A 15776-nucleotide genomic window follows, 5' to 3' on the forward strand; every position below is an offset into this window, starting at 1 on the left:
AAAACATATTAATATAACTTATATTCTGACCAAAGAATATATAAATAAATATATACAAAATTATTATCTATTAAAAGCTCTAAGCTTTAATATACTAGTAATGGAAATAGAGTCATTTAATCCTGGGAAATGTGTGGCATTCAAATGAACCTGCCACCAATATTCCTTAGACTCTAAAATTAATTTCCAAGGACCTCTCCTAGGAGATGGTCGTACTTGTTCTAGTATTATAAAGCCAAATCTGTGTGTATCATCATGCAAAATATGCCTAAATAGAGCATTATTACTTGATTTCCTAGCAATATCATGAACATGCTCATAAATACGTTGTTTTAATTTTCACTCAGTTTTGCCTATATAGAAAACCGAGCACTGTCCACATATTGCAGCATAAACTACTCCAGAGGCATTACAATTGTATTTACCTTTTACTTTGATGTAATTACCATTAATATAAACATGTTCAGCCTCAATAACATATGAACAATAATTGCACATATTGCATTTTCTCATGCATCCGTTATTAAAATCTAATGTAGCTCTCATATTGCACCAGTCCTTTAAATTTTTATCCCTTTTATATACAATTGAAGGCTGCTTTCCTAATACATTTTCCAATAGCATATCACCACTAAATAAAGTCCAATTTTTCATAACTAAATCTTTAATATAACCAGAGTCTTGCGTATATGTGGTGATAAACTCCAAATTGCCTTTTATATTATGCCTGTCATCAGTGGTAGTATCAGAATTTCTACCATTATTAATTTGTGTAATTATTATGTGTTGATTAAAGACTATAGAATCTTGCTGGCTACCACAAGCAGTAACTGTATTTTCTAACAATGGTTTATAAAATCCATTAGATCTTTTAATTATAACTTCATTTAATATTCCATCCACAAACTGTTTTGGATAATCTCTATTTAAAAACATGTTTGCTATAAATTGACATTCATTTACAAATTCATCAAATATTGTAACAATACGTGCAGCTCGAACCAATTGACCTTTTAACACTGCTTTTTTATGTGTGGAGGATGATGGCTGGCAAAGTGTAGAAATTTATTGGAATAAGTTTTTTTACAATAGATATTAGCCTTTAAGGAATTTTGATGTGTGTCTTTCTGTAAATGTATGTCCAAATAGGCTATACTTTCATTTCCTGTTTCATGAGTGAAAGACAAGAATTCAGTAGTGTTATTTATATATTGAATGAAAGCCTCAATTAGTTGTGCTGGACCCTTCCATATGAAAAACAAATCATCCAGAAAACGACTATACAACTCAACATGCTGCATGAATTCTGATGGAAATAGATATCTATTTTCCCAAACTGCCATGATGACATTGGCGTATAAAGTACCTACAGAGAGCCCATCGCTACTCCCTTTATTTGTTTGAAGTATTGACCATCATGAAAAATATAGTTGTTAGTTAATACCAATTCTAACAGATCCACCATAGCATTAAGTTGATCCTGAGGTATTGGTACTATTTCAAAAAAGAAGTCAGAAAACCAAGTGATACCTAACTGATGAGGTATACAAGTGAACAAATCTTTGACATCAACTGTGATGAAAATAATATTGTTCACATTACTGATGCTTAAATTGTTTATCCTAGTGAGAAAATCCCAAGAATCCCTACAAATGTATGCTAAACTTTTTATTTTTTCTTTTAATATAGTATCAATGTATTTTGCTATGTAATACATTTTAGAACCACCTGCATCAACTATAGGACGCATTGGTTGGGTCTGCAAATTTTTATGTAGTTTAGGTGCTCCAAACATTATAGGAATCTTGGGATTGTTCACTTTCATATACAAATATGCTTCATTGGTTATCTGCCCCTGCCAGAGCATATCCTCAAGACTATAGTCAATTCTGGAATAAGCAATATTATCCTATGTGCTTTTATATCACTTGTACTTGGCTGTTCAGTTCTAGCCTTATTATTTTTTTCTCTTCTCTATGAGAGGGTTGGTATAATGGTTAAGGTCTTCACCTCACAGATACAAAGAAGAGGCTTTGATTCTGACCTCTGCTTACTGGCTAGGCTTATAATAGTTTGAACTCATTGCTTAGCATGTACCTATGAACCTTTGTTTTCTTGGCTATTCTTCTCTAAGTGTTCCCCTCGTTCCTTAAAATAAGCCTAGCCTTTACACACTGATTATTAAGTTCTTCAGTCCTGGCGCACAACCTAGGAAATATACATGACAGCTTGTTCGGTACTTTACCTGTTCAGCACGGTGACATCACAGCTTGTTCGGTACTTTACCTGTTCAGCACGGTGATCACGGGCACGTTCCTGCAGGGCTCTTAAACGGGCAACTTCTTTCTCCTTTTCCTTCCGAATCTTTTCTTGCTCTGCCTCATACTCTGCTTCCCGCTCCTAAAACATCAAACACAAATTGGATGAACTGTAGTTTACTTGGCGACCAGATCACCTGCAAAGTTGCACCCATTTTCACTAGAGGCACAGGAAGAAAAGCTGTTGAGCAGTGTATTATGTACAACTTTAACTTATTTGAAGATTAATTATATTGATATAAATAAACAAATAAAGTAACTCTAGACATTTTGAACAGATTAGACATATTAAAATGCAAATATCATCAGGAGTTAGCACAAAGAACTAAGGTAATGAGCTTTTAATGAACTGTTTCCAGTAGCCCAGGTACAGGGTTTGGTTTCTTCCACCTTGATTTGCTTGCAGTATAACGATGAACAAGTCACTTTTCCAAGCAGAGTTCCCAGGTCATCCTGAAAAGGGACACTTGTGTCCAATTTCCTTACATTGTATAAAAAAAATAGAAGAATATATCCACTGTAGAAATACCACAGTTCTGAGCAAGACTGAAACAGCATAAGGAAAAATCACCAGTTTCAGCAAATAAGAAAACTCTTATATTAAATATAGGCAGCTTCTTTATAAACAGTATGATCAGATGCTTGTAAGATGCAAAACTCATGCAGATAATTAAATGAAGTGTAACAGATTTAAAATGTGATGCATTATTAGCACATAAAACATAATAAGCCTGTCCATATAGGTTCATAGGTGTTTCCTAGGCTAATGACCACAAGGGCCTTTTTAAGCCTAGCCATGCGTCCCAAATCTCTGTCAAGTTCTGGCACCCTTGATAAGTGTAAGCATGGGCCTGGGAGATGAACCATTTACAGGTTACCTGTATCCTTTAGAGACATAGGTACCAAATCAGGGATGAATTTCCAGTTTCCCATCCAATTGTCCAAGTTGCACTTGAATTGGGTTAGTGAGGAACTCTGCTTCACATGCATCGGGAGCCTGTTCCATAGATGGGGTAGTCTCTGAGATACATACCTATCTCTTCAGCTTGTCCTATTTATATCACAAGCAAGGTTTAAGTCTAAAATGGGTAATTCTAGTGCTGTTTGCTTTGTGGATTTGAGGAGGTCCATCAGAGTGGGGTCTGACATTGCCCTGTATGCCTCATCATAGATCTCCCCTCAAAAGCCTGTAGGAGACAGAGTACAGGGATTGGGCCTTGAGGCAGTCTGGATAGGACATTTTACTTATGCTCCTGTATTCTTTTAGTGAGGAACCTCTGTGGATGTTCCAATTGTTGGATATGCCTGGTTAGGTACATACCAAAGGGGGCATTGTACTCAATAATAGATCTGATGAAAGCCAAATACAGTGGAACAATGACTTCCTTGGACTTAGATGCCATACCTTTGTTTATAAGCTGCTCAACATAGACACGTCATGGTCAAAGGCTAGATTACTATCTATGTGTGTCCCTAAGTCCCTGACTACTGGGTCAACTCTAAGGGGTGTGTTGTTAATATGATAGTTACCAGGGATGGGTAACTTCACAAAGGATACTATTATGCATTTCTTGGTATTTAGTTTTAGTCCGTTGCTCTGACACCAGTTGTTTGTCTGTGTCAGCCCCTCCTGGAGAACATTTGTGTCAGTGTGAGATTCAATGACAGCTCCTAATTTGCAGTCATCTGCAAATTTCTGGTTACTGGGATTCTGTGAAATAAGGCGCAAGTAAAAGAAAGTAATCTGTTGGGCAAAATATGAAACTAGCTGTCCAATGGAGCAGACACACACACACACACACGGTATGTACGTATATATATATATATATATATATATATATATGTGTGTGTGTGTGTGTGTGTATATATATATATATATATATATATATATATATATATATATATATATATATATAAATAAAATCCCTGTGTTTCAGCCACATATATATGTTATTTGTAGAACACACACACACACACACACACACACACACACACACACACACACACACACACACACACACACACACACACACACACCTTACATGCGACCCTACAAAATCTCCCAAATTTACAAACGTATGTGATTTATGCAGTACTCCTAATGCTACATTTAAGACAAGCATTTTTCAGAGCATTATCCTATTACCAGTTTTCTGCCAATATCCCAAGTAACATTAACTCAAATTTGTTTGTATACACTGATGTGTCATACACAAGTCAATAAGGGCACAAAAAGGACATAAAATATTTTAAGAGCATTACCTTCCTCTGAAATAAAGCTCTTCTTGCTACCAGAAAGCTGAAATTCTGTTATCATATAGTGTTTTGGACAATATTAAAAGGATATAACTTGCTATTTACTGAACATTGAAGGTAATGCTAAACTGTGTCTTCAGAGTTAAGAACATCTTCAGTCAATGAAACTGTTTTTAGGAAAAATATCACAAAAAATCTATATAAAATCTGAAATATTTTTGTGACATTTCAATGTTCATGTGATAGAAAAAAAACATGACAATAAACTGATGTTTTTAAATTAAAATTTCTGTCAAAAAATCAGGGCTGTCATTTATTAGTCAAAGTATTAAGTACAACATCAGGTCAAAATTAAGACTAAAGTTAGAACATCCCTGACACACACACACACACACACACACACACACACACACACATACATATCCATGCATGTGTACATGCATATATTGGCACTCATAATAGCCATTCATATACAGACACATTTTGACTTATTCATACACTGTCTCAGTGCTCTCTCACACACACACACACACATACAGCCATACACAGTCATGCAGTCATACATTCCCATTCACACACAGAAAGACACATCTACATTGGCTATCTATCAAGAGTGAAGCCATTCCAATTCATCCTTCAGAGATTCCCTCTATTCAGAGGCACTTTATTTATTTATTTATTTATTTTATTTATTGACATTTGTTAACCGGGTTAGTCCAACTGGGCTAATAGCCCATTTTCAGTGGAGAACCGAGGAGAAAGGCTCCAGGTTACAAAACAAATAATGCAATAAACATGAATCTCAAACAAGAATATTAATTAAAGATTTGCACTTCAGTATAGTAGAGGGGAGAGTATACAAAAGGGAGTAAAGTAAGCCTGAAATTTAACACGGAATGCACTTAGATGTGCATTCCAAGAAAGCCACACACACACTTCAATGTATGGCTTCCTACCTGTCAGAACTTTTCTGTTCCAGGCATCTATGAAATTCTAAACCTACCACCCTAGAAAACAAAAATGGGAAGAAACTGAGGGTAATGCTGCTCAATGCCAGAAGTCTAAATCTCAAAATGCACGCACTCGAGGCCCTTCTCAGTATGGAGAACATCGATGTCTGTGCTGTAACTGAAACCTGGTTCAAGGCACCTGAGAGCACCCCGGCACTATTAGGTTTTACCTCATATCATGCGTTCCGGCCCCAAAACCCGGACCACACCACAAAAGGAGGGGGTGTATCCATATTCATAAAGGATACCCACACCTCCAGGTTGGTGGCAACGCACGAAGCTTCGGAAACCATCCAGGTGCAACTAACCATAGGCAAAACTGCTCTACAAATTGTAGCATGCTACAGGCCACCCTCTCAAACTCAGGAACCCCACACAGCCTTCCTGAAGACACTGGAGGGTATAAATGTATCTCCAAACACCATCATATTGGGTGACTTCAACTACCCGAATATAGACTGGGAACATTACTCAAGCCCTAACTTTCTAGCCCAACGGTTCCTGGAGTTCATAAATTCAAATGCCATGGAACAGCTAGTCACTGTTCCCACGAGAGGAGAAAATATACTAGATCTCATTGTCACAAACATGGGGACAAAATGCTCCACACCGCAAGTATATCCCTCATTGGTGAGATCTGATCATAAACTAATCTCACTGGAAGTCCACATCCCGCCCCCACCCCACACAAAAAGACCATAGTGAAGAACTTCTCTAAAGCAAACTTCACACTACTCAAGACTGGTGTGGTATCCTTCAAGGCCCCTGAGCCAGAGGAAACCACAACCCAAGCTGCGGAAGCCCTTACAAATGCCTTCTATGAACACCTCCAGGACTGCATGGATCAGGCAATCCCAAATAAAACCAAGACTCTTTCCACAAAGGGCAAACGTCCAGTCTGGTGCACCCCAGCCATTAACAAACTTTACAATAAGAGGAGAAAGCTATTACATGATAGAACAAAATCCATAAAAGGGAAGTCACGCCTGATCATTATTAGTAAAAAAGTACGAGCACTCATAAAATCAACTAAGGCCAATTTTGAGAGAAAAATTGCCATGGATTCAAAGGACAATCATAAGGCCTTTTTCAGCTATGTTAGGAACCTGGGTGGAAACTCCCAGATATGCTCAGAATTAGTCCAAAATGATACAAAAATCACTGAACCCACAGACATTGCCAACATACTGGCAGACAGGTTCAGTGCAAACTTCACCCCTCCCCTAAAGGAGAGATAACTATCCCAGCCGAGTGTAGCCTCCCGGACATCTCAAATGCGCAGGTGAAAGCTGCTCTCTCTAAAGCTAAAAACACAGCATCAATGGGACCGGATGGTGTCCCCGGCTCTGTGCTACACGAGCTAAATGAGGAATTAAACCCGCACATAAGGCAGCTGTTTAATCTCAGCCTTACCACAGGATACGTGCCCAAGGAGTGGCGTACGGCAACTGTGGTCCCACTCCACAAAGGCGGCGCCTCTACGGACCCTGGTAATTACCGCCCCATAAGCTTAACAAATCTAGTCTGCAAAGCTATGGAGAGGATCATAATGGAGCTCATAAACAAAGATATAGGGGACTTGCAGACATTGGACCCGACCCAGTTTGGCTTTGTCAAGGGAAGATCATGCCTTTTGAACTTGGTCGACTTCTTCGAAACAGTCACCAAGGCCATTGATGAGGGAAAGGCAGTCCATACAGCCTACCTTGACCTTGCAAAGGCTTTCGACACAATACCCCACTCGGTATTGTAGAAAGACTTACCAGCTTAAATGTAAACCCATATGTCACAAGATGGGTTGCAAACTGGCTTAAGGACAGAACCCACAGGGTTAGAGTTGCTGGCGCTGTGTCAGACTCCAAGCCGGTCACAAGTGGTGTCCCACAGGGCTCGGTCCTTGGCCCCTATTGTTTGGCATCTACTTCTCAGAAGTACAGGCCAACATGGGAGGACTTTGGCTGACAAAGTTTGCAGACGACTGCAAACTGGGCGCCATAGTGGAAAGTGCATCGGACACGGATATCCTTCAGAAGGGACTCACGGAAACAGATAGCTGGTGCCAGAGCCATGGCCTGAAGTTAAACGCCAAAAATGTATAGTCATACCCTTCGGGAAAAACAAGGTAACCCCAAGCTACCATATAGGTGGCAATCCACTAAGCACAGAAGAGGTTATCAGGGACCTGGGGACCTAGGTTGACAGTGGCCTTTCTTTGACACTCACGTTGCTAAAGTGGTTAGAAAGACCTTCTACATTGCCCACCTGATCATGAAGGGATTCACATCCAGATCTAGTGAGGTCATTGTTCCCCTGTACTCTTCACTTATCAGACCAATGATCGAGTACAATGCCCCATTCGGGATGTATCTCACCCGACATCTGCAGCAATTGGAGAGACCCCAAAAGTTCCTCACCAAAAGGATAAAGGGACTCCAAAATCTGTCATATGCTGCCAGATTGAAGAAACTCCAGCTCTATTCAGTCGCATACCGTCTGCTCAGAGGTGACATGTGCCTGACATACAAGGCCATGTCCAACCCGGAATTAATGGACATGCTCTACCTCAAAAAATCCAAATCCACCAAAACCACTAGAGCAAGTGACTTAAACCTTAGCACGGATATAAATAGGACGTGCTGGAGGGATAGATTTATCACTCAGAGACTCCCTATGCTGTGGAATAAAATCCCGGTCCATGTGAGGCAGAGCACCTCGCTGACTCTGTTCAAGAGAAATCTAGACCTGTGGATGGGAGATCGTAGGTTTACCCCGGGAATCATCTCTGTGTCACTGCTAGACAGAGGCACAACAAATTAATGGGCACAGTATTTTTTCATATAAGGGGTGGCGTAAGCCACAAAAATTTGGGCTAGGATTATAAATGCCTTAGGGCAGATAGCCTAGTATAAACCTATGAACCTATGAACCTATACCAACTTCTAAATGGACACCATGTCAGGATGGTCATTTACACAGAACCCCCAAACAAACTACTATGTCAGCATGTGGAGCAGTGAACATCACTGCTTAAATACGATGGCAGTAGCTTTAGGTAGCCATGGGCAGGTCTAATTATTTCAAAGGTGTTGCGATGTGTGCAAGACTGCATGCCTTTTTCATGATTTCTTTGTAGGTGACAATGAATGCCAGTCAGTATCTTTAAATAAGAGTTTCTATTTGATTTTACTAATGCAAATGTAGTCTATAAGATTATCACTACAAAACAGTAAACAAGCAAACAAATCCTATAACTTTTAGGAAGCACACTGGATACTATTATGTTTTAAAGTGTTATTGTTGGCAGGTGTGTGTTTACTTTCTTAAATGTGAAATCAGGTTTCCTCAGTAGTCATTTTTACTTGAAGAGTAACTAAGAGATCTTCCCATCTTTAACACAGTTATCCAAGACTACTACATTTAAATCATCTGTGGTGCAGTATGAGTTCTTGTTTGTTAATTTGTTTGCTTGGCTTCTTTCCTACTTTATGGATTCAGTTTTCATTTGGATCCTGTGTGGAAACACTTAGATAAGCTGCAGACATGTTCAGTTCAAGGCACACGAGACAGTGCCTTGTAACAATATCAGCAGAAACACTCGGCAGTCTCTTTTGCTTCTCTTTTGAGAAATTGTTTGTGTTACTACTGTAAAGCACATGCAATGTCACAACTACCTTATAGCGGACGACAGGTATTATAACAATGTAACAGGAAATTATAAATCAAGGAGTGTGCATGAAAAAAATACTGGATTGGGAGAAAATATTTATTAATACACACCTCTACAAATACAATTTCCTGGTAATGGTTGCACCGGAAACATATTTTGCAGTTTATGGCTTTTCTAATTGTTTTACTTTTTAAGTTTGAGAAATTAATTCATGGTACTACAGATTTTTCCACTTAACTACTCTACATTATTATTATTATTTTTTTTATTTCAATCCCTATTTACTTATCTATTTATTTATATTGTATTTGTTAACCAGGGTAAAGCACTGATGCTCATGGATCTTTGTGAGACGCAGAGCAGAAGCTCTGTCTGGTTAAGGGACTTGATCAGAATCACAAAACAGGCAAACAGAGGCTGAAGGGATCGTGCCAATGACTGCAGGAGGTAGACCATTAAAAGACCATAGTCTTAATACTTTTCACCAGATTGTGCTTACCTTTCATGTAAGCATTTTTAAATTAAAAAAAAAAAAAAAACTTGTATTATTTTTTATATCTGAAAAGAGATTGTTACTTTTTTAGAACGTCTTCATTGTTGGTCGCACTCATACTTCTCATGCTGGTGTGGGATGTAGGTCACAAATGATTAGTTATTATACTTTGCTACTTACACAGGCAGCATAACTTAACAAGCTTTGTAATGTAGACAGGACAGTACAACCAGTCTAAAATCTGTCCAGCTGTGTCATAGAGCAACAACCACCCATGTATTATAATAGTTTAGAGAATGGACAATCCATAGATCATAACGCAGGGTATTAATATGCAAGTAATGCCCACTGAAAAAAACGGGTCTGCTGCTTCACAGCAGTAAATCCAGCCACCATGGACCTGGGACAGAAAAAAACTAACGGCCACCATTATTTCACACTCGATAAACAGCACTTTTGCTGTTTAGCGAGTGTAAAATAAAAACAAAAAAAGAAAATTAAAAGAAAAAGTGTGCACATGTGTGTGTGTGTGTGTGTGTGTGTGTGTGTGTGTGTGTTGTCTGTGTGAGTGTATGTGCGCATGTGAGTGAAAGCAAGATCGATCAAGCCGTTATTTTACACACACTAAGCAGTGCTTTTGCTGTTTAGAAGTGTAAAAAAATATATAAACAGAAAAAAGTGTATGTGTGTTTATACATGTATGAGTGTGTTTATGTTTCTGTCAGCATGTGAGTGAATGCATGCATGAAAGCAGAAGAAACAATGTGTGTGTGTGTGTGTGTGTGTGTGTGTGTGTGTGTGAGAGAGACAGAGTGAACAGCAAAATCGATTGAGCTGTTATTTTACACTTGCTAAGCAGCACTTTTGCTGTTTAGTGAGAGTAAAGTAAAAACGAAAAGAAACTTAAAATAAAGTGTTTGTGTGTGTAGGTATCTGTGAGTGAGATTGTATGCGTGTATGAAAGCAGAACAGACTGTGTGTGTGTGTGTGTGTGTGTGTGTGTGTGTGTGTGTGTGTGTGAGAGAGAGAGAGAGATAGAGAGAGAGTGAAGAGTGAGAGCGATCCCTGGCAGCAGCAGCGGTTAAGAGGTTTACATACCTCTCAACCTCCTATCTCAACATGTATGGATAAGCATAAAATAAACAGGGGACAAAGGCTCAAAATAAAATATTTTTACATGATCCTGTTATAAAATCGTTACTTCAACATTGGGATTTGTGTCAGCTTGCATTTTCTCAAGCAGAAGTATGTGTATGTGTGCCTGCATGAGACAGATCGATTCCTGGCAATAGTAGTAAAGAGGTCTACATATTTCTTGATCTTTCAGCTAAAGAAATATTGATAAATAAAATAAAGGGAGAACAAAGTCTCAAAAATAAGAATGGATTTTAATTATTGTTCTTATTAAAGTTGCTTAAATAGCAGGATTTATGTTTGAATTAATTTGTTCGATTCCCGGCTGGGGTGCCTTCTGTGCGGAGTCTGCATGTCCTCCCTGTGGTCGCGTGGGTTTCCTCCGAGTGCTCCGGTTTCCTCCCACATTCCAAAGACTGAAGACTGTAGGTGAATTGGACACTCTAAATTGGCCCTAGGAGTGAGTGTGTGCATGTGTGTGCCTTCTGTGGAAGCTTGGGCACTGGGCTGGCAACTTGACACCATAAAACTCCACTGCTAATCATGAGCGGACAGGTGATCCGCTGTGGCGACCCCTAACCAGGAAAAGCCGAAAGAACAAGAAGATGTTTGAATGAATTTTCTAAATGAAAGGAAGTCTAAAACTCAAATTTATGTCATCATTTAGAGACATCAGTCTCTAATAATTGGCAACAAACCAAATGTTTTAGGAGAAAGGAACCAAAAAAATAAAGTAAATACCTGGACATTTTTAAAGTGTTACATTTTGGATGTAAAATGCTTCCTCCAACACGATTAACATATACTATAGTAAGTTTGAAACATTAGGCGGAGGAACTATTTTACATCAAAAATATATATATAAAAAAAAAATAGTGCTTTAAAATAAATAAATAAATAAATAAATAAATAAATAAAACAATTTTACAGAAAGTCCATTCTCTAAGCTCAATAATGCCTTCCAGGCTGTGTGTTAATGTGTAATTAATGCCCTTCCAAGGGTATAGAGGTCCTCTGTTATAACACCCCTGGGCAGGCGTTAATTAGACATTAACGCACACTGCCAGGCATTATTGCTTGCTTATTTCCTAAATTACTGAAAAATACTTACAGATTGCTCTAGGCTGAGAGCTAGAATTAAGACCAACATGAAACTGTGTTCATTTAATATGAAAGGACAGACACACACCTGATTGAATATTGAAGAATGTTTAAGAAGAATAGAAATTCCACTGGTTATCTTTTAAAACTGGCACTGAATCAAATCTTCACCATTTAGTAAGAGAACTATAAAGCATATGAGAAACAACTACAAGGTAGGACAGGACATACTTAAAAGAGATTGCATTAAAACTTGCACTGCTAAAGGAGGTATAATAAAGAGATTGCATTAAAAACTACTCGTGTACCAACACCTTTACCCAACAATTCTTGGAATTCATAAATTCCAACGCCCTGGATCAACTAATCCATAGTCCCACCAGGGGCTCCAATATCCTAGACCTGGTCATTACCAGCATGGGAAATCGATGCTCCACACCTATGGTCACCCCTTCGTTAGTCAGGTCTGACCATAAGCTAATCACCCTTAGCATCCACATCCCACCACCACCCCCCAGTAAGGAAACCTCCATAAAAAACTTCTCCAAAGCCAACTTCATGCTACTCAAGTCAGAAGTGACAAACTTCATTACATCCATGCAGACAGGAGCTGAAAGTTCAACTGCTGAATCCTACACTAAAGCACTGTACGAGCACATCCACTCATGCATGAATTGTGCCATCCCAAATAGAACCAAGATGCTCTCCAACAAAAAAAGGAAGCCAATCTGGTGGTCCCCTGCCATAAACAAACTTTACAACAAAAGGAAGAAACTGTTGCAGAAAAGAGGAAAATCCCAGGATGCAAAAAACTCCCTTACCAGCCTCAGTTAGAAACTGAGATCCCTCATAAAATCCTCCAAAGCTAGTTATGAAAATAAAATTGCCAAAGATTCCAAAGACAACCACAATGCATTCTATAACTATGTCAAGAATCTAAACGGCAATGGTCAGATCTGATCTGAGCTAAAACAGAATGGCATTAAATATACTGATCTCAAGGATATTGCCAATATCCTGGCAGATCGATTCAGTGCCAACTTCACCCCCCTCTCACCCCCCTAAACGGCTCATCTCAATACTGGAAGATTGCCAAATTCTGGTAATAACAGCCACACAGGTAAAAAGTGCACTCTCCAAAGCTAAGAATACAGCATCCATGGGACCAGATGACATCCCGGGCTGTGTACTACATGAACTACAATATGAACTGGCACCTCACCTAAGTGTCATGTTTAATCATAGCCTCACCTCAGGTTTCATGCCCATTGAGTGGCACAGAGCTACAGTTATCCCACTCCACAAGGGGGGATCCACCTTGGATCCCAGAAACTACCGTCCCATCAGTCTGATGAGCCTTATCTGCAAGGCCATGGAGCGTATTATCATGGAACTGATAAACAAAGACATTGGCAACCTTCAAACACTGGACCCCACCCAGTTTGGGTTCGTGAAGGGCTGATCTTGTCTCCTGAACCTGACTGACTTCTTCGAATCAGTCTCCAGAACCATGGACAAGGGTAAAGTGGTCCACACAGCCTATCTAGACCTTGCCAAGGCCTTTGACACCATTCCCCACTCTGGAATCATAGATAAACTTACTAAGCTGGGCATTAATCCCTACGTCACCCAATGGGTTGCCAACTGGCGTACTGACAGAACCCACACTGTAAAAGTAGTCAACTCCAAATCCAGCTCCAGACAAGTGACAAGTGGAGCACCTCAGGGTTCAGTCCTGGGACCCTCTTGTTTGGCATCTACTTCTCTGAAGTACAGGCCAACACTAAGGGACTCTGGCTAACAAAGTTCACAGATGACTGCAAACTGGGAGCCATTATTGAATCCCCAAATGATGTGGATACTCTACAAAAGGGCCTTACAGAAACAGATGCTTGGTGCCAGAGCCATGGGCTCAAGCTCATTGCCAAGAAATGTATAGTTATCCCCTTTGGAAAAAAACATGTACCCATGAATTATTACACTAAACACCGAAAGTGTGATAAGAGACTTAGGGACACAGGTGGACAGTGGTTTCACCTTCGATAACCACATCGCCACAACAGTCAGGAAATCCTTCTATGTGGCACACCTCATCACTAAGGGCTTTTCATCCAGAAAAAAGAAGGTCATTATCCCACTGTACTCATCGTTCATTAGACCCATTATAGAATACAATGCCCCATTTGGTATGTACCTCTCAAGACATCTGCAACAACTGGAAAGGCCGCAGAAATACCTCACTAAAAGAATCACAGGCCTAAAGCAGATGCCCTATGCTGACTGCCTTAAAAACTCCAGCTATACTCTGTCACATATCGTCTACTCAGAGGCGATCTCTGCTTAACATACAAGGACATGTCAAACCCAGAGCTGTTGGACATGCTACACTTAAAGAAATCCCAATCCCTCAGAGACACATGCTCCAGGCATCTAAACCTTATCATCACAATAAACAAAACATGCTGGAGGGATAGGTTCCTGACCCAGAGACTCCCCAGACTCTGGAATAGAATGCCCATACATGTCAAGCAGAGTGTCTCTTTGGCCCTCTTCAAAAGGAACCTTGACGACTGGATATAAGAAAGGAAATTCACCCAGGGGATTATGTCAGTCACCCTGCTAGACAGGGGTCCAGGGAAGCAAACAGTGTGGGAAGAAATAGCCAGGGAATTGTTACGGCTAGGCTTGTATAGGCCCTAGGGCTGATAGCCTAGTACCAACCTATGAACCTATGAACCTGCACTGCTGAAGGAAGTATAATAAAGAGATTGCATTAAATCCTGCACTGCTGAAGGAGGTATAATACAGAGAGTGCATTAAAACCTGCACTGCTGAAGGAGGTATAATAAAGAGATTGCATTAAAATCTGTCCTGCTGATGGAGGTATAATGCTTAGAGTAAATGTGAAACAGTATTTTGCTGATGCACTGTTTTGAGCTGAATGATGTTAAAGCAAACAACATGTTAATAAGGTCAGTGCAGTTTTCAGTTACAGAAGGTAGCAGTCTTTAGTAGCGTGGGAAAGAAACCAGTCTTCCCGTTTTACTGGCTGATGTAAAGCTATGCTGCAGAAATGTGAAAAATCAGAAGATGCAAACAAGAAAGTATGACTGGCTGAAATGAAAGGAGTTAAATAAAAGGACAGGACTGATGTTCACAATATTTGCTCAAGCAGAATTAAGAAGCATGCTTTAGCTCACACACATGCTCCGTGCACTCTCATCCATCCTTCCTAGAGGCACAGGTGCTCTAGAGCTGAGAGCTCTAATGTAGCTGCTCAGCACCTGAAGCTCAAGCAAATATTAAATAAGTGTTCTTGAAGGGTCAAGCACCCTGCATCCTGTATACTTCCTGTTACTAAAATATATACCACCTCCCAGGCTCCACAACTGCACTCTTAAAAAAGCCAAATAATTGAACACAAGTGAATTTAATGTACTCTTCTTTTCCTTCACACAGCACAGTCCTTCATTCCCTGCACCGCCCTAAAGTGTGCTAACCCTAATCCTAACCCTGCCCATGCCTTTATGTCTACCCCATACCTTATCAAAGAACAATTATTTTCATAACACAAGAAAACTCAGATACACATTACATTCAAAATCACACATGCACAGCATTGTATCTATCTACTTAGCTAGTCTTTACTCTAACCTTGACACACACTTGCACACAGACTCCCATCCCCTAATGCCTAAACTTTTACTATATCTGAAAATGTAGGCATTAACATCCAAAATACACACTTATTTTCTGCAATACAGCTTTCTATTTTTTACATTTAATTGATAATTGGG

General features: G+C 39.5%; 1 protein-coding gene across 2 annotated transcripts in view; it reads right to left on the reverse strand.

Moving 5' to 3' along the window:
- The window catches only part of CFAP45 (cilia and flagella associated protein 45), a 613456-nt gene that overhangs the window by 164783 nt on the left and 432897 nt on the right, over nucleotides 1-15776 (reverse strand). For both annotated transcript variants that reach the window (XM_044078323.1, XM_044078324.1), the window contains exon 9: nucleotides 2287-2400. In XM_044078323.1, coding sequence (XP_043934258.1) covers nucleotides 2287-2400 — 114 coding nt within the window. The remainder of the gene's footprint in view (nucleotides 1-2286; nucleotides 2401-15776) is intronic.

The sequence above is a fragment of the Protopterus annectens genome, chromosome 7.part0, assembly GCF_019279795.1.
Source record: "Protopterus annectens isolate FY-2018-M chromosome 7.part0, PAN1.0, whole genome shotgun sequence".
NCBI classification, from domain to species: Eukaryota; Metazoa; Chordata; order Ceratodontiformes; family Protopteridae; genus Protopterus; species Protopterus annectens.